General features: G+C 40.2%; 1 protein-coding gene across 1 annotated transcript in view; it reads right to left on the bottom strand.

Annotated features, from left to right (window-relative positions):
* The window catches only part of LOC127050079 (triadin-like), a 156,932-nt gene that overhangs the window by 39,123 nt on the left and 95,299 nt on the right, over positions 1 to 22,510 (bottom strand). Inside the window, exons 21-28 of the mRNA XM_050951612.1 lie at positions 19,707 to 19,745; positions 15,228 to 15,287; positions 12,395 to 12,421; positions 10,628 to 10,654; positions 10,274 to 10,321; positions 4,731 to 4,775; positions 3,682 to 3,699; positions 723 to 770 (exon numbers count right to left, since the gene is read on the bottom strand). Coding sequence (XP_050807569.1) covers positions 723 to 770; positions 3,682 to 3,699; positions 4,731 to 4,775; positions 10,274 to 10,321; positions 10,628 to 10,654; positions 12,395 to 12,421; positions 15,228 to 15,287; positions 19,707 to 19,745 — 312 coding nt within the window. The remainder of the gene's footprint in view (positions 1 to 722; positions 771 to 3,681; positions 3,700 to 4,730; positions 4,776 to 10,273; positions 10,322 to 10,627; positions 10,655 to 12,394; positions 12,422 to 15,227; positions 15,288 to 19,706; positions 19,746 to 22,510) is intronic.

Below are 22,510 nucleotides of genomic sequence, written 5' to 3'. Positions count from 1 at the left end.
TATAACTATAACAATAATGATAATCACTTTGAGATAGATACAATGTGCTATGCAAGAATGAAATATAACGATTAACAACGGCCACCTTACATCCACACAGCTTCTTTCACTCTGGAGTCCAGAGCAGAATCTCTGTTTGATAGAGGTGGTCATCACTTTATAGTGAAATTGAACTGTACTGCTTCATGCTGCTGCAGTAAATAAATTGCACAGAGATACTTCATACTAATGGTAATATCCAAAAGTCATTTAACAAAATGAAAATGGATAGTCCAATGTGACGGATTGAACAAGCTAGTTTAGGGAGATAAGTATCCTTGAGGAAAATGGCAACTGTACCTGGTCCTGAGAATCTGAACCATGCAGGAGTTCAATGAAATCCAAATGAATAGCAGAATGATATCAAAATTATTTTGTAGGTGAGAATATTCAAAACAAACACTTTTCAGACTATGGGTCAAACTCTGCTGACATAACTCTCTTGACAAGAGTGGAGTTAAGGAAGCAGGAAATTGTCTTTATATAGCTGAAGAAATGGACATAAGAATTCTAGTGTCACGTAATGGCTATTTGCCACACTTCAAGGTGACAGTATGCTGCAAAAAGTTCAACAGTGTCATGCACTTGTACATTTTGGCATTTGTCATATGCAGTTCTGGTGTGACTTTTATCTACACAGCCGTTTCAAATATAGGGCTAACTGAACATACAGTAAAGCCTACCTGATTTTGTTTGTAGAACTTCTTTTTCGTGTCTAACAGCTTCATGCTCTATACAAAAGCAGCACCATGAAAAAGCTAAGTCAGTCATACCTTTTTTTAAGTAAGTAAGAGCCACATGCATGTTTTCTTCAAGAGTAAATATTTATCTTATATTGCGCATGCTGTTGTTGTAGAAGAAAGCCAAATGACTAGCCTCCAGCAGTCTATTCTAGTCAAAGCAGCAATAAGTACTATTGCATCTAGATGTCAAGTCTCCTCATGATGCACATATGTAAGTGCTATTAATGTTACCAGGAGTTATGCATGTACATCAAGGGATGAAAAACTCTGCAAGATGGAAATTCAAAGCATATGCCGCAAAACCAACGACGGGGTAATTTTTAATAGTATAAATTCAGTACTTATGGATATAGTCTACCCTCTAATCAGCAGCACAGATTACAAAGAGGTGGATCATTGAAGTATTTTGGGGACTAATACCCATCACTGGGGATCAATGGGAACTCACCTTCCAAACAGTGGTTTCTATCAGCTCTGTAATTATTCTACTGAAAGTTCTGAATTCTCAAAAAAATGTGCAAATTTACCACCCTTTTATCAAGTATTTATGTTTGCAAATCAGATACTTAAGCTGAACTCCAAAAGTTCAGAATACATCCCAGTTAGGGTTGACAACCCTCCCGGTTTGGCAGGGAGTCTCCCAGAATCAGGCTCTTATCTCCTGGAGCTACTGAAGCCAAACCAGAGGATTTTAGGCACTAAAAGTCAGGTGGGCTAAGACAGGTTCCCTACCTGCCCTGGCCCCACGCCACTCCTGGAAGTGGCCAGAACATCCCTGTGGCCCCTGGGGGAGGGAGAGGGTCTCCACACACTGCCCTCATCCTAAGCAGTGCCTCTGCAGCTCCCATTGGCCAGGAACTAGGATCTGCAGGTGGAAGGCCCTGTCCCCCCTGCACCCGGGGCTGCAGGGATGTGCTGGCCACTTCCAGGAGTGACGCATGGAGAGAGCAGTGCATGGAGACCCCTAGCTCCCGCCCCCAGGGGCCACAGGGACATGCCAGCCACTTCTAGAAGTTGTGCAGGGCTAGGGCATGCAGGGAGCCAGCCTTAGCCCCGCTGCACCGCTGACTGGGAGCAGCCAGAGATAAGCACCACCTGACCGGAGCCTGCAGCCCTCACCCTCACCCCCACTCCACCCCCTTCCCCAGCCTTGAGCCCCTCCTGCACCCAAACTTCCTCCCAGAGCTCACACACCCCCTCCTATACCCCAACCCCCTGCCCCAGCCTGGAGCCCCCTCCTACACCCACAGTCCCTCCAGGACCCCCTCCTGCACCACAACCCTCTGCCCCAGCCCTGAGCCCGTTCCAGCACCCAAGCTCCTTCCCAGAGCTTGCACCCCACACCCCCTTCTGCACCCTAACCCCCTGCTCCAGGTTCAGCCCAGAGCGCCCTCCCACACTCTGAACCCCTCGGCTCCAGCCCAGAGCCTGCACCCCCTCCCAAGCCCCAACCCCTTACCCCAGCCCAGTGAAACTGAGTGAGGGTGCAAGAGAGCAAGCAGTGGAGGGACGGGGGATGAAATGAGCAGGGCGGGGCCTCGGAGAAGGGGCGGAGAAGGGGGTGAGGCAAGGGTGTTTGGGTTTATGTGATTAGACAGTTGGCAACCTTAATCCTACTGCATATGAGTAGAATATATGTTGCTATGGAAAAATAAAGGGGAAAAAATCTGCTTCAGCAGCAACTCATGTTTCAATTTTTTTGTTCACTTTCACAATAATTTCTAACAATTTGAAAGTTGCATGGCATTTTGAAGGCAAGAGAAGAGAAGACTGAAGAGAAACACTCATTTAAGAACAGAAGACTAGCATTGCATAATTTATAGGAAATAAACACACTTGCTTAAATGAAAACTGCAGCAGCCCTAAACTCTCATAGCACAGTAGTAGCTAGGCCAACTGCACGCAACTAGGGGCCAGAGCAATTTTTAGAGCAGAAGGTTCAGGTGAGTGCTATGTTGGACATTGTTTCCTTCTCTGATGCCCCTGACATTGTCAGAAAACAGAGAGTAACAAGGCATACTTAAAGGTGAACTGCAAAGCTAAAAAAAAATTAATCAATCCCAGAAATCACTGCTAAATGCCTCTATCGCATCCCCATTAAGATTATCAGGAGTTCCATGATTAACTGTGATTTCACAGAATGAGGCACTCTGGCAAATGCCTAGAAAACCAGGAAGTGCCAAGGATTTCACACAGAAGACAGTGAATATAAAACAATGTGTTAAAACTTAATTTTGTGCTGAGTGACCCCTCTTTCCACATACACAGGGCCTTTTGGGTTGGGAGCACTTTTGTGCTCAACTCAAATTTTCACTTCACCTTTGCAGTCCACCTGTATATGTTGAAGAAAAGAAGGGCATAGAAAGTCAACAAACTTACCATACTTTAAGCCCCATTTATTCAGACAACGGCTAAGTGTTCTGACATTTTTTTTAAATTCATCTTACAGTTACTGGGACACATTCCATGCTCAGTTACACCCTCCCAATCCCATTTGCGGGTGAGCTGAATTTCACATAATATGTTTTTTCCCCATTGTTGTTTACTTGAACAACAGTGGTCATTCAGCCCTCAGTGATGGTTAACAATGACTCTTTAAAAGTCTGCTACTCCTTTATTCATTTCTGTATTGAAAAATGTGATATGGGAGGGAACATGATGAATACTGTGCTAATGCAGTTGGTTACGGAAAACTGAATGGGCTGCCAATTAGGAATGATAAACAAGTACATTAAATCAAAGCAATAGCCGAGATTAGGATTGCTGGGATAGAGAGAATGTAGCTTTAAGCAAAAAACTAATAAATTACTAATACAAAGTTTTTATTTGTTAAAAGTAAAATAGCCACACATCCAATTATATTAAAGAATTTATCCTTATCAAGGTATATACCACATACTTGCTGGCTTTGACTTGACTACAGAGGATAAAAGAAGGTTAAAATGTCATATTTAGGGATAAAGAATGAAGAAATACATTGTAAATATTTTGCCTACTAACTTTGTTTCCCTCCCTTTTGTATATTCCCTCCTCACTGGTTCTTAGCTGAACCCTCTCATTCCCTTCACATGTAAAGATGCATAAGTAATGTTACTATTTACAAAGGTATTTGAAAAAAAAAGTTTGAATTTAGTTGTAGAAAAGGCTGAAGATACACGGATACTATTGTTCTCCTTCCCTAGGTTAGTTTTCTCAACCTTGGTAGCTAACTCATTTAACAGTACTTTTAGATATGATTTGAGGGTCCCAATATTCCATATAAAAATACCACAATATAGTATTTTGTATTTTCCCGAAAGCTATTAATACACTGATATACAAGTTAAACTGTTTTGGACTTTACTGTGGAAATCTGCAGTAGTATATTTGTGTAATGAATATCAAAACAATATTTTTATTAGATATGCAGGCCTGATGTTATGTATCATCACTTTGTGTTAAAATATCATTGTTGTGCAAATTCCTAGACAGTGCAACATAAAGACAAACAATATAATTAACAATTACTCTTTAAAGAAAGGAACTTTTTACAAATATGCACCATATCAATGGGTATCTAATTTGCAAGATAGGTCATGCACCAAATAAGAAACATATTCAAAATAATGCACAGGAATTATGCAATAAAAATGTCCACAAAACACTTTATTTGGATAATTAATTACTACTACTATTATTTGTTTTGCAGTAGCCCCTAGATGCCCCAATCATGGACCAGTACCCTAAAGATCTTACAGTCTAAATTACTATTATGCTTGATCAACTCGGAGGTACATAGCATCTTCCTAAAGAAGTATGCTCATGGGGACTGTCTGGATCTAAATGACACCAATTACATATTTCAAAATTATTCTGAATAATAACTACAGTGTAAATTTAGTACGTAAGTGTGAATTCTGAATAGTATTGAAAAAAGCATAAATCTAGAAAGGATGACACCTCTCTTACCTGATTTTTCAGTGGGAACTGTCTTTTCTTGTTTGATTTTTTCCTCTGTATTAAGAAAAAGGTATAAATGATAGAAATTCATGTGATGTTAACACAGGTGCATAACTAGCAATATATTTATAAATCCAGCATATTTTACACAAATCACCATGACAAAATAAACACATTATTTTAGCATCACTTTTATTGTAGCACTGTAAAATATGTATTCTGACTGCCTGGTGAGATATTTCATGGCAGGACAAATAATTAGGCTTCAAGCTTTAGCAATGGGAAAACGACAACATTCTTGACAATGTCTTCCAATTAGCCACTCAAAATGAAATTGTTTTTCCACCTAGCCAGTGATAAGAATTTTGGGAACACCACTCTCAAATCTGTCCTGAGCATTTGCTTCCAAAGAACTAAATTCTCAGGTGCTCTGGGCATGTTCATCCCTAGCATTGGCTTGCCAAATCCTCTTGGTTTCATCAGTTTCTTTTTGGATAGCCCTTAGAGGCCACAAGGAAGTGAGCAAGATTTTCCCGTAAATGTATGCAATAAAATAACTGGCTTATTTCAAAGGGAATTAACATTGATGGAATAAAATCTAGCTAAGAAAAATACCTTTATTATATACTGAAAACAAAGAAGATACAGAACTGAATGGTGAAACTTTTCATCTGTCACAAAGTAGTTGGTAATTTCTGTTCATTTACATGCAATTTAGTTTTTATTACTGAACTATACATTTTTCTTTGCAATGTGATTGTCAGGTGAATATGAGCACTCTGCACTGAAACTGACTCAGCTCCATCTTCAGGGCCGCCCGGCGGGGGGGAAGGGCGCAAGTGGGTCGATTTGCCCCAGGCCCCGGGCTTCGCAGGGGCCCCCACGAGAGTTTTTCAGGGCCCTTGGAGCAGGGTCCTTCACTCGCTCCAGGGGCCCCGGAAAATTCATGCGGGGCGCGGGCGCCCGAAACTTCTTCCGCTCCTGGTCTTCGCCGGTGGGGGTCCTTCTGCTCTGGGGCGGAAGGACCCCCCACAGCCGAATTACAGCCAAAGTGGGAGCCGCCGCCGAAGTGCAGACGGGTCTTCAGCGGCAAGGGGCCTTCCGTTCCGGGACTGCTGCTGAAGTGCCCCGAAGATCTGCGGTGGGGACTCCCCACCGCCAAATTACCACTGAAGACACGGCTGCACTTTGGCGCTGGGTCTTCAGGGCACTTCGGCAGTGGGTCCCGGAGTGGAGGGACCCTCTGACTCCAAATTACCGCCAAAGTGGGGGGCCTCCGCCGCTGAAGACCCCAGGCCCGGAATCCTCTGGGTGGCCCTGTCCATCTCACAGCTACCTCTGAACTGACAGGACCATTTGGGCACAGTCAGGAATTGAAGAAGCAGCTATTTTAGATAAAGCTGCTCTTTTCCACATCTCAGCTAAATTTTAACTCCAATGCATTTCCATTCATCTAGGGTTTGTATATTAACAGTTTCTTATATCGATACAGTAGGGAAAGGTCCAGATGACTTTAAAGTGCGCAGTATACCATCCAAATGGATTAGTGATGAGTGAACCTCAGAAGGCTTGAAGTTTCCACTGCTTTGGATAAGCACCAAAACTCAATGCTTATGTGAGCCTTAAACTGAATATTTTCTGCTTTCCCTAGTTATGATGGAAGTCTCACAAGAACATTTTCTCCATGAATCTTTCACATATCTTGCCTCGTAAAATAATACAGGGAGCACAGATTTTTTAATAAATTTGTATGTTGGGATTTTCTGAGGTTAGCGCAGCATTCAATTATAGTAGGACTCTGGCTGTGACAATGCTGTGTATTCAGGTGCTTTTGCAATATGTGCAATGAAGTCAGTTTAAGCCAAAGGGCACAAATATGCAAATTTCCAGCTTTCTCTCCTAATACAGGAGAGCAGAACACCATGTCTGAACCCTGTTTGGCATATTGACATCAAATAGTCCCGCTGAATTAAGCGTTCATTAGACAGGCATGTGAAATAAAACCTTAGTGTAAACTATTCTTGTAAAAACAACAATTGAGTACCCACAAATCAAACCATTATTATTTGTATTATTGTAGTGCCTCAGAAACCCAGTCATGGACAAGGACCCCATTGTGCTAGGCACTGTACAAACAGAAAAAAACAACAGTCCTTGCTCCAAATAGTTTACACTGTAAGTATAAGACAAGAGATAATCAATATAAATAAACAAGCAAACAATGAGACAACAGACAAATCTTTGTGTAGGTTTGAACATGATTTGTTAAGAGTTAGGACCCCTCTCCTGTAGTCAATCAACTACCAGATGTCCTTAACCTAGTCTTCCTCAGCTTATAGATCTGCTCATACTTCTGGTGGCAGATCCCCCTTTTATGGATGCAGCCCTCTTTCTCACGTCCAGTCAGATCTTCAAAAGGTGGCTGGATAACCCTTTACCTCCCTCTCGAAGCACTGAGTGAAACCAGGTAGGAAGATAGAGTGACTGGGTTAGGGAAGTCTTTGAATATCTGGGTCCTTAACTAAACCCAATACATCCCCCAAACTTTTGAGTAGAGACAGTTGGAAAAACTTTGATGGAACCACTTTCTGTCAGGGTATGTAATATCATTGAAATTAAAATGCTTCATGAAGTTCTGCTGAGTTAGTAAAAAATCAATTTTGGGGAAATAGTTCTAAGTTTCGAAGTGTCCCATTTTAACATTTTTTGGAAGGAAACATTTTGATTTTTCATTTTGAAATTATTTTTTCCCCATTCTTTCAACATTTTGCATTATATTGCTATATGGTATAACAACATTTTGATTGATAAATAAAAGAACCTTTCACAGAATGATTTTCAAATGTTCACATTTCATTCTGCTTAGGAATATAGTCAAATTTCAAAATGTTGAAATTCGACATGAAACAGAATTTCCTTCCTTCAAACAGTACTTGTTTTGGTGCTCTCCCTTCATTAATATTCTTCCTTGTTCTGATGCAGTTTTAAATGTGAAATAGTCACAAATTGATCCTTGTATGTTTCCCCTGATTCCAACAGAGTTACACCAGGGATGAATTTGGTTCTCTTGCTTTGGCTGGTCCCAAATATATCTGAATTTAATTTTTTTTCCCTTTTTGGGTCAATATGTTTTCGTACATCTGTCGATTGCTCAGTCTTGTAATACCTCTGAATTTGGTGGCATGAATTACATTATGAAGCGGCTGTGAATCAAAGTGAAAAAAGAGGCAGCTACCCTTGAAGTATTTTTTATCATTCAGTCTGCAAGAGCACGCACTGGCACCAGGCCCACTGATGTGAGAGGGAAAGGGGGCAATTGCCCAGGAGCCTGGGTGATTTAAAAGGGCGCAGGGGCCCCTGGCTGCTGCCACCAGAAGCCTTAACCCCTTTTAAATCGCCCAGGCAGGCCACAGAACTTCTAGGTTCATGTGTGAGGTGGCAACCGCTCCGAGGCTTGTGCTTTCCGAAAGTGATGGATTTGTCACTTCTGAACTGGGCCCTGCAGCTCCCTAGGGACAGCACCAGGGCCCAGAATTGCTGTCAGTGGGCCTGACTGGCACACAGCAGGAAGAAGAACAACTGATGCTTTCAAATAAGTACTTCCAGTCACCAACAAACTGCCACTCTTCTCCAAAGCAACCATGAATCACCGAGAAAAAATCTCTTCTACAAAAACAAATTCAACAATCCAATGTTCTCATTAAGGGTTTAAATTCCAGGGGTTCTAGTCTAGTTTGTAGTTGTGCAAGCTTCTGACCAATGCAACATAACAGCTTTGCAACTAGATGGTTGTATTGGCTGAGCGATATTCAAGAACCATCGCATTCAGAAATTGAACTATATACTGACGTCTGGAGGAGATATGGCTAACCATTAAGTCAGTGCTGATTTCACTGTGCTCACAGGGCAAGTATTCATGCTGACTTAATGTGTTACATGCAACTAAGCAGCCAAGAAAAAGCCTCCAACCCACCATCAGTGTGCGGTGAACTTGAACTGGATGGTTTTCATTGCCAAGGGCAGAAGACTGCCTCAGCAGAGGCCACTTATGCTGACATGCTAATTCAACTATCCCATGAGAAGCTGCTGTCTTCGTAGGACAGACTCAGCTCAGGATTTATGCTGGAGTCCAACCACATACACCCTGATGGAGGCCCTTACAGGTGAAAATTCTGTGAAAGGGAAAAGTTGCAACAGCGAAATGTGGCAGCAACCACCTCACTTCCAGGAGGCCTGCAGGGGTCAGCACTACTTAGCAAGTGAGTGGCTGGTTAAGTCAAGAAGGAATCTTAAAGCTGCCCATCCATGAGAGGATGGTGGTACCATTGCATGTCCTCTCTTGGGATAAATCCTCATATAGGATTCAGGACCAGACTGGTGAAGAAAAGGTCTTCTACACCTCCTTAAACCTGCTTCATTAAATGTGGCCCATAGTCTCCAGTATCAGTAAACAAATAATGGACAATGAGGCAAAAAACAGATTCTGAATGTTCAAAGACTGGGATGAAGAGTATTGCCTGCCTGCCCCTCCCCCAAAGAAGGCAGCAATAGAAGATCTCTAAATATCACCAGTTGCTCTATGCAGTGGAATCTTGCAGGGAGATCCTACACATATCTATGACATTCTATGTCTACTAGCATGCTCCACTGTTATACAAGGGAGATGGGGAAACTAACATACAAAGAATGAGGATTCCCAATGAAACTGTCACAACCACAACAAAAATGTTTGTTCAGACAAACTGCCTGATACTGAAGGAATGCATGTTTGTAAGAAGTATATTAGTGAGTTGATTCAAGAAGAGTTTGTTTTTATGCAAAGCTAGTCCCCATGATAACAGCAGTGCTGTTAAAACAAGATCAATGAGACTCAAATATCAGCTGTTTCAGTGCCTATTACATATAACAAGCAGCTTAAACTGAGCACCAAATAGCTGAGTTTTCTATCAGTCATTTTACCCTGGGTTTTTCCTATTGGGCCAGATTGTGAATCCCCTTGCTGTCTCAGTGGGAATATTCATGCAAGTAACTGCAGCCCAGTGAGAGGGAAGGGATTCACAATCTGGCCCATGGTGGTCCTCACAATGGGTGAAACTCACCTCTGTGCACAGGATCAATACAAGGCCTACTAATCGCTGAACTGCCTGTCTGTAAATGGTTCATAGACTATATGCTGGTGTTATCTCCCATCCTCTTTAGGACTTTGACCATTTTAGGTAACAAATGATTGTGTTAGGGAAAAGCTTAAATGGGGAATTCCAAATGTTTACCTTGGCTCATTGAGGTGTAGGTTATAAACACCTTACTCCCACTGGTGAGGAGATTCCCATAAATTGTTCCACTGAAGCCAATGGGACTACTTGTGTGAACAGCTCACCAACAGGGCAAAGATATTCACAATCTGGCCCCATGGGTTATACATTTTGCTCTCCCCTGAAGCAAAACAAACCCCTTTCCTGAACCAACAGAAACCCCCCTAGTTCTGTATAACACATAAAACCTATTAGAACAGGGCCCTTATATGAACCTTGAAACTTAACACAAAAGACTACCTGGTTTGGCACGGGAAACAGCTTTTTCTTGTTTAATAGATTCATTCTCTGCAAATAAGAAGAACCATAGGATAGAGATTAGATGTTAGCCTAGATTACATTATTTCAATTTAAAACTAAAATGCTCCTTCCATGAACAGACATACCAGTGCAAAATTAGATGAAAATGTGTAACTGATGGTGCCATAATTGCCACGCAAGATTCTGACCACAGTTACACCAATATAAATCTAGAAGAATTCCTTAGGCTTCCATCTCACACATTTCCTACACTTCTAACCTTGCTCTGACAAGGAACATGTGAAGAGGCCTTCCTCATTCAAATGCAACTTTCTCCATCAATATTATACTTACTGTGTTCATGAGGTTCCACTACTGTAGCTAGAAAAAAAGAGAAAGAAAAGTATATTTTCACTATGTATGTCACTACAGTGTATGTTTTAGTGAGTTTGTTCTATTTGGGTCAATAACACAAATCTATAAAACAGCCAGCATACTGTGTACAAATACTAAGTACATTTTCAAAAACAGAACAGGAGAGCACTGTCATAACCAAATAGCTCCTGACAACTAATTTTAGGCCAAATATGAAGTGATGTGTAAGGCAGTCTAAATTAGGCTCCTGTAAAATTCCCCTAGAATTAATTACACCCACTCTAGCAGCCCATGAACAATTTTAAATTGGTGGCATTTTAGAATGGGGTAAATTTTTTCATACAAACCTTTCTTTGTGTGTGTAGGGGGGGAATGCAGATTTGGCAAAACCAAAACATTTCATGAATTCACGTCAATTTTGGCTGAACGCCCCCTCCCCATTCTGAAAAAATCAAAATGTTTTGACTCAGGATTTTCAAAATGGATAATTTCAGGGTTTTTTAAATTTTGAAATGACTTTTCATTTTGAAATGTCCTTTCATTTGGTTTAAAAAAAAAACCCCAAACATTTTAAAATGGTCAAAATCTAAACAAAAAAGAGTCAACTCTTTGATTTTCCAAAAATTTCAATTTTTTTTTTAATTGCCAATGAATCCAAAAATCCATTATTCACCCAGGTCTATGCCAATTACACTGCTGGCTAGCTATGTGGGGAAAGGGGGGAGGCGGGAGGAGGAGTAAATTTCATCCTACAAAGGGGTATAGCAGTGGCTGCAGGGGATTCATTTTGCCTCCTTGGGTTCACTCTGAATCACTGAGGTTCTGCACTCCCCATCACTAAATTGCAAAAGTGTTTCCCTAAAAGTGCTGTACTGCTCCAGTTCATTAGAGGAGAACAAGGTCATAAGGTCATCAGATGTCTGCATATGGCTCAAGAGAGCACTAGGAAAGGTTGCTGGTGAATACATTGGTCCACATATCACATCCTAATGGAGACATAGTCAACCATGTAAAGTTTTAGCCTCCCTGCTGGTTAGGCTGTATGCTGCAGTCAACAAGTAGGCAGAAAACCGTGCTCCTCTTAAGTAGACCAGCAAAGCAAGCTGCAGAGCATGTCCTAACCAGGAGTCTAATGTAACATGTGACCAGCTCCTTAGCTGGTGTGAATGGAGCTACTTCAATTTAAACCAACTGAGGATGTGGCCCCTTATCATGATTGGAAGGATACCAGGCAGGACTCAGCGTAGTTTTTCCACATGGGGAGAGAAATACATGTTTTCAGTGTGAAAAATTCTCTGCAGTTCTTTTGCACCTTCAGAGTGAAATACTAAACGAAATCCAAGATGGCTGGGCTTATTTCACATTGAAGCAGAAATGTGTCTTCCTTCACAGAGTAGCTATGCTACAATCACCCATTCCCCACTAGTGCCTGCTCTCATTACCCCAGATTAAAAGAGACAACAGGAGCCAATACTCAGATCACAACAGAAATAATGGAGCATTTTGTGCTAAGAGGGAATGTAGGATACGAACTCTAAGTGGTGGCAAGCACGGAATCAGCAATGTGAAGGAACTTAACATGATGATAGAAGCTATCATGACACCTACAGCCTGATTTGTCATGGCTGTGGAATTCACATACTAAAACATTTGACCCCTGCAGTGTTAAGCTACAGTCTTTTTACAACAATCTTTGAAGATGCTTGCTGCACAGCTCTTATTCTGTTATGTATATTAGCAACATACTTGGTAGTTTGGCCTCAACTTTTTTGCCTAAAAATACAAAAAGAATCAGTTTTCAGTTCAAAATACACTTTAGATAAATTCTACTGTATTACAAGATTATAGATGGCACATTTGAACTCTGAAGGTGGAACTCAGGCTGTATGATGCAAAAAAAACCCAAACTAACAGAAAATAAATTCCTTCTCAGCTGTGAATTTTAACTGAGCAAATTAAATTCAGAGCAAGTGTCAGTTTAGAATATTAATTTACGGAGCTGAAATAATGGCTGGTGCAACCATAACAAGATAGCCTTTATAACACTAAGTACTATAATTAACAAATAATAAAAAATTGTTACAGCCAGGCAAATAAAACACAAATATTGATTTAAAAACTCTTGAAATTCATCAAATAATTTGATGGATATTATTTGACCATGTCTATAATCTCAATAATAATAGTTTATTATAGCACAGTCTATCCAAGGTTCTCAAATTTTCAGGCATTAAGAATTCAGCCTTAACATTCTTGTGAAGAAAATATTATTTCCATTTTACATGATAGAGGATGGAGATAGGCTGTGCTCAGTGGTGGCAGATGACAGAACAAGGAGCAATGGCCTCAAGTTGCAGCAGGGAGGTCTAGGTTAGATACTAGGAAAAACTATTTCACTAGCAGGGTGGTGAAGCACTAGAATGGGTTACCTAGGGAAGTGGTGGAATCTCCATCCTTAGAGGTTTTTAAGGCCCGGCTTGACAAAGCCCTGGCTGGAATGATTTAGTTGGGATTGGTCCTGCTTTGAGCAGGGGGTTGGACTAAATGACCTCCTGAGGTCTCTTCCAACCCTAATCTTCTATGATTCTATGTGGAAAAAACAGACACAGAGAGGTTAAGCGACTTGTCTTAATTCACATAGGATTTGCATGTCAGGATCAGGAATAGAACTTGTGTCTCCTGAGTGAGGTAGGTAACTCTGTCCTTATCCACATTTTACAGATGGATTTGTTTAAACTGCAAGTGAAGAATAAACAAAAGTTTTTTGTTGTAAAGTCACTTGCCCTAAAAAGGCAATGCCACTTGCCCAAAGCCAGAGGGAGTCAGTATCAGAATGGAAGTTGAATTTTTAAATTCCTGATTCCTGGACTTATGCTTGAACCTTTGGTTCATTCCTTTCTGTAATCAAATACACCAAATAATAGATTGGTCAGGAATTTTCCATCTAAATGTTATTTGACAGAAAATGCAGTTTTTGCAAAGTTGAAATTTTACACAAGACACTTCTGATTTTGCTGAAGTGTTTCAATTTTCTGTTGGGAAAAATCAAAACAAAATATTTAGTTTTGGGTCAAGTTTACCTGACTCAAAACAATTTGGTTTGTCAAACCTAATCAAAATGATATGCGTCAGTTGGACATTAGCTTTTGTCTGCCAAAACTGCCATGGTGTCTCAAGGAAGTTGTAATTCAGATGCCTCACACTGACATTTTCCTCCATGAGCCATCCTCTTTGGCCAGACGACACCTACCATGACGCACTGTAGTTTTCCCTCTGGCTGAATAGCCATTGTGCATCATAGGAGTCTCATGGCCAAGGTGCATCATGGGAGATGTGGTCCAACTGTGCAACCTGGCCTACAGTGAGGCCTGGGGGCAATGAAGCAACTGTACTACACTCATGATGCACTTCAGCAGCTCAGGTGGTCACTGATTAATGTCAAACCAAACTGAAATGAAGCATTTTGACTTCTCTGAATTGAAAATATTCAAAACTTTCCATTCCATAAAAACATTTATATTTTGACTTTTCCTCCTGATTTTGGATTGTGGCAAATTATACCTCTCTAGTGACCCCTTAGGGAAAGGCTGGGCACTGCTTGTGTCTCAGGGTCTAAGCAACAACCCTCCAACTGTGCTGTTCAGGCCATCTGCCCTTTGCAGGTTGAAGTTAAATCAGTCCAAATAAAAAGTCAGTATGCTTCTGCAGGCCACAAAATTAATCTTAGTAACCAGACTTGGTAGTTTCACCATTCTATTTTTACATTCAGTTCAAATTATGTTTGAATCTTTCCTGCTCTTCTGATTGCCAGAAGGGTATTAATTATATATGGCATATTCCTGTAAATTAGCTTCAGATAAGGACTGAGAGAAAAATCCTTCAGTTTATTGAACTATAAATTGGTAAGGCTAAAAGCAGAACAAGTTTACCGATTACTGTCATCTAGATGGAAAACTCGACATGTTGTTTACTATTCAGATAGCAAACATATTTTTGTGTGAGTGTGTGTTTCTGTGTGAGCGAGTGAGAACGTGAACATGCATTATAAGAAAAGAATTCATTATTAAGTGAAGTGGATGTAATTCTAGAACCGTTTATTTACTATATGATAACAAAATAATACTGATGTTTTATAGCTAGAGAAATTTATTCTTTGCACAGTTAAATGCATATTATAAACAAAGAAGTTACCCAGCAAAGACTCTTGTTGACTTTACTGGGATTTGGATTGGACCCTAAACTCACACTACCATGACATTTATCTGTAACTACATTACAAGTAAAGGGCCAAAAGGGAAACTGAGATCAACAGAAGTCTCTTTGTGACATCCAAAGACAGAACTTGTTCCCTAGAATTTGCACCTCATGCCTCGATACACAAAAGGACCAAATTATGACACCCTTACACATGTTTCGTAGCACTTACTCCACAAGAAGTCCTGTTGACTTCAATGAGGCTATTTAGTGAGTAAGGTACTATTCAGCATGAGTAAGAATGTCAGAAGCTGTCCTCAAGTGTTTAAATAGATTTGCTCTTTAAAATGTGACAGAAACTTAAAAACCAAAAATGGAGACATACCTTCAGCAGCAGGATGAAGGACTACTTTAGCATCTTTCATCTTTTTGGCTTCTAAAATCACTGTAAACAAATAAATAATATCAAATGAAGATGTAATAAAAAAAATCCTCTCCAAATAAAATATGATGTTTAAGACTATGCAGAATCCCAAAACAAAGTAAGAAAAGTAAAAAGACATGGAGCTTTTAATGCCTTTCTCTCTCTGATGTCCCTATTAGGAAAACATTTAAGCATTTGCTTAAATCCATCCCTCTCCACAAAAGCACATGAACACATGCCTAGAGTTAATCATGTATTCAAGTCTCAGTACCTGGAAAAGAATTTAAGTACCTACTTAAGTGCTTTCTTGAATTAGGATCTAAAAGCTTCTCTCCCATACGAATGTGCTTTGCTCCTTTTAAAAATCCCAAGGAACATACTTCAGGGAGCAGTATGATTCCGCGTATTCTTCAATGCAGTTTTATTTTAAGGTTCAATGAAACACCTTTATCCTTGTTGGTACAAGGTGTTTCAGTTTGTGAAATATGTGTGCTATCAACAAACCGGCAGAAAAATGAGATTAATTATATTTGGACAGTTTCAATATATCTCAGACTAAATAGATTTGAAAAAAAGCTTTAGAATGGAATTCATCAGGATTTATCACCCTATCCTACAGCAGTTTACTCACTCATGTTAAGTTATTGCCTCCTGATTTCAGGGGGGCAGCACAATGTGCCATTTCCCTGCTGTTTTCAATGTTAGTGGACCTGATCCATCACAATAAATTGTTCTCTTCCGAGCCCTGGCAGGCCTTAGGAAAGTAGATGCTGGTTAAGCAGCAGGGAGACTGATTCTGCAGAAAGGCCTGCCTGCTATGCATGCAGCTAAATTATAATCCTGCAAAGTAGATCAAAGCTGTACGTTGATTTGAAAAAGCAGAGGTTGTGCCATCCTTGCCCTGCTCTGCACTATACTAGTTAAGATTGCTCCAGTAGCCCTTGGGCAATAGAAACTCAACTGAAGGGACACAGATAAGACTCATAGACTCTAGGACTGGAAGGGACCTCGAGAGGTCATCGAGTCCAGTCCCCTGCCCTCATGGCAGGACCAAATACTGTCTAGACCATCCCTAATAGACATTTATCTAACCTACTCTTAAATATCTCCAGAGATGGCGATTCCACAACTTCCCTAGGCAATCTATTCCAGTGTTTAACTACCCTGACAGTTAGGAACTTTTTCCTAATGTCCAATCTAAATCTCCCTTGCTGCAGTTTAAGTCCATTGCTTCTTGTTCTATCATTGGAGGCTAAGGTGAACAAGTTTTCTCCCTCCTCCTGATAACACCCTTTTAGATACCTGAAACTGCTATCATGTCCCCTCTCAGTCTTCTCTTTTCCAAACTAAACAAACCCAATTCCTTCAGCCTTCCTTCATAGGTCATGTTCTCAAGACCTTTAATCATTCTTGTTGCTCTTCTCTGGACCCTCTCCAATTTCTCCACATCTTTCTTGAAATGCGGTGCCCAGAACTGGACACAATACTCCAGTTGAGGCCTAACCAGCGCAGAGTAAAGCGGAAGAATGACTTCTCGTGTCTTGTTTACAACACACCTGTTAATGCATCCCAGAATCATGTTTGCTTTTTTTGCAACAGTATCACACTGTTGACTCATATTAAGCTTGTGGTCCACTATGACCCCTAGATCTCTTTCTGCCATACTCCTTCCTAGACAGTCTCTTCCCATTCTATATGTGTGAAACTGATTGTTCCTTCCTAAGTGGAGCACTTTGCATTTATCTTCATTGAACTTCATCCTGTTTACCTCAGACCATTTCTCCAATTTGTCCAGATCATTTTGAATTTTGACCCTGTCCTCCAAAGCAGTTGCAATCCCTCCCAGTTTGGTATCATCCGCAAACTTAATAAGCGTACTTATTGAGGGAAAGGGAGTGGTGGTTGGTAGGGTAGACAAAATAAAACCTGTGGACTGAACTAAAAAAACCAAGATCACCCAATAAAACAGCTCTCCTGAACACAGTATGGCCTTTCAACCTTCCTTACAACTTCTCTCTGTTTTAGGTACTCGTATGGTTCCCATTAATACAGTATCTCAACACTTCACAGTTTTCAAGGTAACAATCTTCACAGCATCCCTGTGAGTGAAGGAAGTATTTATCTTGTATTAAAAAAGGGAATGCAGTCACATGCCTAAAGTCACTCAGTATGTGGTAAAGCAGGAAATTGAACCTAGATCTCCCAAGTCCCAAGCTACCCTTGTAATCACTAAGCCATCCCTCCTCTTACTTCCTTTTTATTCTGGATCAAAGAATGAAGCTAGAAAGCTAGAAAGCTCCATGGAGCAGAATTTCACCACTGTTCTTCTGATTAACCATTATGACATGGTGTAGTGATAAAGGCAAATCTCCTTAAAGAAGATCTGCTTTCCTATTATAATTAATAATTGGCCAGTGCTGTTAGGTTCTACATGGTATTAAATTACAATAAATCAATTCTTATACTGTAGCTCTCCATCAAAAAACAGAGTGCTCAAATGAAAGCCATAGTTTTTTCTATCCTACAACTAGAGTAGAGGAGCTAGCAAAGCCAATTCTGATATATCTGACTTCATATAATTTCTATTTCTGTGCCATCTCCATTTGGATTGCCTTACATATACACTCCAAATAGCCTAAGCATTTGAGACTGAAGAATGAATTGACCTTCGGTTTTTGGTGAGAGTTAAGCTGTATTCTGAAGTTGGAGCTCAGGAGCACTTTGTAGCACAGGACTACGAAGGAAAACAGAAACTTTCTGCTACTTCTTGGTATGAGTGTAACAGTAGGGGTAGAGAAGAGGTATAGGCTACTTAGGGAAATTTTATGATAGGACCCACTTCAGCTTGAATCCGAGCTGCATGCCTATGGGGAATGGCAATAATGGTCCAAGTCCTCCCTTATTTACTACACTCAAGTTTGTTAGATGAAAAATAGAAGCGCACGGGGAAAGGCAGATCTTGTTGAACAGAGTAATCTCATATGAAGGAATTAAAAGTTACTGGCTTTAAAGTACTCTAAATCTCAAACTTCCAGGAGGACAAATCTTCCATAGAAGGGACTAGAGAGAATGAAATTACAGCTAAAGACAGATTAAATATGTGTATTGTATTCGCTACTTAAGCATGTGTGTTGAAATGCCCGAACACTCTTTCAATACAATTATTAAAGCCTGACCTTTAAATGCAATTTTCCTGATGTTATATAACAAGCAACATACAACCCACATAGAACATACCTAAAGTATATTAAAAATAGTTTTCAGGGAAATCATGTAAATCATTGGGGTCAAAGGCATCATTCTTCTACAAGGTGCCCGTGCATGTCTGCAAGCACTGTTATTGTTTAGAGATGAGCTCATACCAACCCCCAAAACTTAAATATATTTTTCAAGGCACATTTCACAGCTGACAGTTATCTCTATAATGCACCAAATCAAAATCTGACACCCAAGCCCCATGGAAAAGTTTAGATCTGGTTCTGAACTTCACTGTTCAGACCCTTCTCTATTACTGACTAATTTCAATTAAGTGTAAAAAAACTCCACCTTTGTGCATATGCTTCAATAGGCTATTTAATTAGTGTGGAATAGAGGCTTTTAAAATGTGGAGAATGCATAAATTTATGGAAAGTAAGAACGTACTGATGGACTTCAGGGGGAAAATATATGCATACAATATCATTTGAAACACTGACATTTAGCATTTTGACAATGTTCATGGGATTTTTTTCCATATTGCTAGCCAAATTAATTGTGAGGTAAGATACAGGGATAATGACTAGTCTATAACACCTCTGACTATTTTTTTCAGCGTTAGTTACAAGCTTTCAAAAGCACATTTCAGAAAATTATGATCACACAGTTAAAGTAGGGATTTTTTTTAAAGTGTCAAACCCAAAACTCATTAATTTTGGAATGGTATTTGAATATTCAGTCCTCCTCAAAGCATTTACTTGCAGTATTCTCTGCATGTTGGAATATGGTAATAGTTTCCCGGTGGAGGAATTTGTTTGGTCAATTAACCATGTGTTGTAAGCACATCAAAGTCTTTCAATATGTTGTAATAGATGTAAAATACTTTAAAGTGTTGTTACTAAATAAATATATTTTTTCTTTAATTCAAAAGTATGCCCTCAATTTTCATTTGAGTGGGGTTACGTAACCAATGGCAACGTCTGGGCTAAGTCCCAAGGAAAGTCATTTGGGTAAAAATTTCAAAAGCTCTGAAGTAACTTAAAAACATAAACCCCATTGAAAGTGGGTCCTGTGCTCCTCAATCACTAAGCAAGGTTTGAACATTCACCTTGATGCTTAAATATGGATTTAGCAGCCTAACTTTAGGCACACAGGACTGAAAATTTTGGGTTTGGTCCCTAATTTAGTATCTGGTGAGAGTAGATATTTTGTATCTATCACCCATTTAAGTCTATAAACTATTACCTGGTTTTGCTGGCTTTTCTTCTTTTTTGACTTCAGGTTCTGAGAAAAATATTAATAAAAAGATTTCTAGAAGTTAAAATTACAAAAACAAAAAAAATTCATTTCAATATGTGTCCTATTCTTGTTACTCAGTTTTTATACCACCTGACAGCTAAAGAAGTCTGTTAGAACTGACAGTCCTGCAGAACTTTGAGTAAGATAATTAATAGTAATACATACTCCATTGTAATAATTTTATGTACTTAACAATTGACTTATCTGAGGATATCAACGGTGCTTTCCAGTTATTAACTCATTAAGTCTCTCACAATTCTGTAAAATGGATATTCATTTGTACCCATATTACAGATAGAGTAAAGTACACAACGATTAATTAGAACTTGCTACTGAGGGCTATAGATTATTCAGTAAATTTCCCATATTCATTGTAAATTCTACATATATACAACTAGAGCTAGACAAGAAATGTTTTTTCTGTCCTGCAGTTATTATTAATTATTATTGTTATTATTATTATTATTATTTGCTACTATGATAGTTTTCCACTTTTGCACTAGGATGAAATTGAAACCCATCAACAAAAAAATCCAGGGAAAGACCTTCCCATAGAATAGCCACTCTCCTGGGAGAATCACACAGAGTAGAATGAGATGAGTTACCTCAGAACCTGCCTAAACCAGAGTTACCCTTGAGCCTTTGCCTGATCAGTCATTCCTAAGTCAGAGAGTGTGAGGAGTCATCAGAGGCAATTACCTGCAGGTCTTGTGATAAGCCCCACACCATTCTGCTAGGGGTCAGCCAATCCACACGCAAGGTCCCACTCAGGTGATCCACAGCAGGTATCTAGGCTCCTAAGGGAAGCAGTTTCTCCACTCTACTCACAGGCACTACTTGGCTGAGAACTCTCCCCTATTGTCAATAGTTCCAATAGACTGCTCTTGCTGCTGCTCGCGCCCATGCCTGTTTCCATGCTGACCAGCTGCTGCTCCAGCCTGCATATGTTCTTGAGTCAGACACCTGGGATTCTGACCACTTGAATCTGTGTTTCTCAGGTCCCTCTGAAAATTTGGTAGAAACTAACCCTTTTGCAGGAAAAGTTTCAGTTTCAATGAACTGGCACTTCCTGGTGAAAAACTTTTCTCAGAAAGCTTCCCAGTCCAAGTGCGGTAGCTGGCAGGATCAGGGAGAGCGGGGTCAAACAGGGTCTGAATAGCAACTAGAAGGCAATGACTTGTTACTCAAACAAGGCTAGAAAAAAAGCAGGAAGTTTATATATGGTCACCAGTCAATGAGGGTCAAGATCATGTGGCCAATCTGGATACAGAGTGCAGAACACAGGTAGCTGGCCCCCCACTGTGAATTCCTATGTAACTGCCTGAGTCTGTGTGGTCTGAGGACCTAGGCTACTTCCCAAGAGTCTAGGGGAGTTAGGTTCAAGACTGGGCTTTCAGACCTGCTCTCCATACAACATTTCTTGAAAACAGCTATGTTTTGATCTTTCAGCATGGAAAAGCACTGATTTTTGCACTTTCGAAATACATAAGAAAAGCCACCTATTAAATGAAATAGCTCTTTTGGCATGAGTAGATTTGTACAAAGACAAAAATAATCCTGTTCCAGTAACTGGAATTTCCTTGTCAATAGCCTAGATTTCCTGGAAAATGTCCTTTTATAGTACAGACATAGAGTTACTGTGCTTTTTTTCTGACTTAGCCAGAATGACTATCTTAATATTCAGTTCATATAACCATATGACTTCTATCTGGTGGCTAATTTAATGTCTGGTTTTTTTTATATTTAGAAAAAGTAATATGCTTTGTATATTTTAAGAGAGGAATCCCAGAAAGTTTAATTTGATGTTTAAAAGAATACATATTTTCTCTTACAAGCATGTGTAATACATATCTCAGTAGTAGATTTAGGTATTAGCTTCAGCAAGTTAGCATAAAACTTGAGGCCTATGACTTTTGAACAGATAAACTGCCAATGGAAACAAGTATTGGGGAGGAAAAAATAGAGAGTTTAAGGCAGTGGTCTCCAACGCGGTGCCTGCAGGCGCCATGGTGCCCATGGGGGCATCTTAATGCACCAGCGTCCTGGCCCCCGGGGAGCACCCACCAAAATGCCACCAAATTTCAGCGGCATTTCGGTGGGGACGCCTCTCGATGAAGACACTTGTTGCCGACAAGTGATGTCATCGAGAGGCGTCACCCCCAAATTTCAGCGGCGACACCTCTCGATGACGCCGCTTGCCATTGACAAAAGACATCAGCGAAAGGCGTTGCTCCCGAATTTCAGTAGGGACGCCTCTCAATGATGTCACTTGTCGACGGCAAGCGGCATCATCGAGAGGCGTCACTGCCGAAATGCTGCCGGATGCTCCACCGCCACAGTGGTCCTTCGGCTGGCGCCTACCAGCCAAAAAGGTTGGGGACCACTGGTTTAAGGGGACGTTCTGATGACAGATACATGATCCAACCACAAAAATGTTATGCAATGAGTTGATGTATATAACAGGTACGTGAGCTACCTAACCACAAGAGGGCCATGGTAGTGAATCAACGTATATGATAATAAGTTTAGATCATTGATATACTAACCTAACGAAGAAAGGCACTCCAACATTAATAAGGTGAAGAAATACAAATAAAGAAAAGGGGCAAATCCCCTACTGAATATGCATCAAACATGGTGGCATCAGCGTACCATATTAGAAAAGAGGTATTCCAGCCTAGGAGCAGTAGAAGGAGATATAGTCCTTGGGAGGTCCCAGAATGATGGCCATCAGTGATGAGAACATAACA

This window comes from Gopherus flavomarginatus, chromosome 4 (genome assembly GCF_025201925.1).
Source record: "Gopherus flavomarginatus isolate rGopFla2 chromosome 4, rGopFla2.mat.asm, whole genome shotgun sequence".
In the NCBI taxonomy this organism is placed as follows: Eukaryota; Metazoa; Chordata; order Testudines; family Testudinidae; genus Gopherus; species Gopherus flavomarginatus.
Note: the sequence above shows the minus strand (reverse complement) of the source record. Positions and strands in the feature narration are given on the sequence as shown.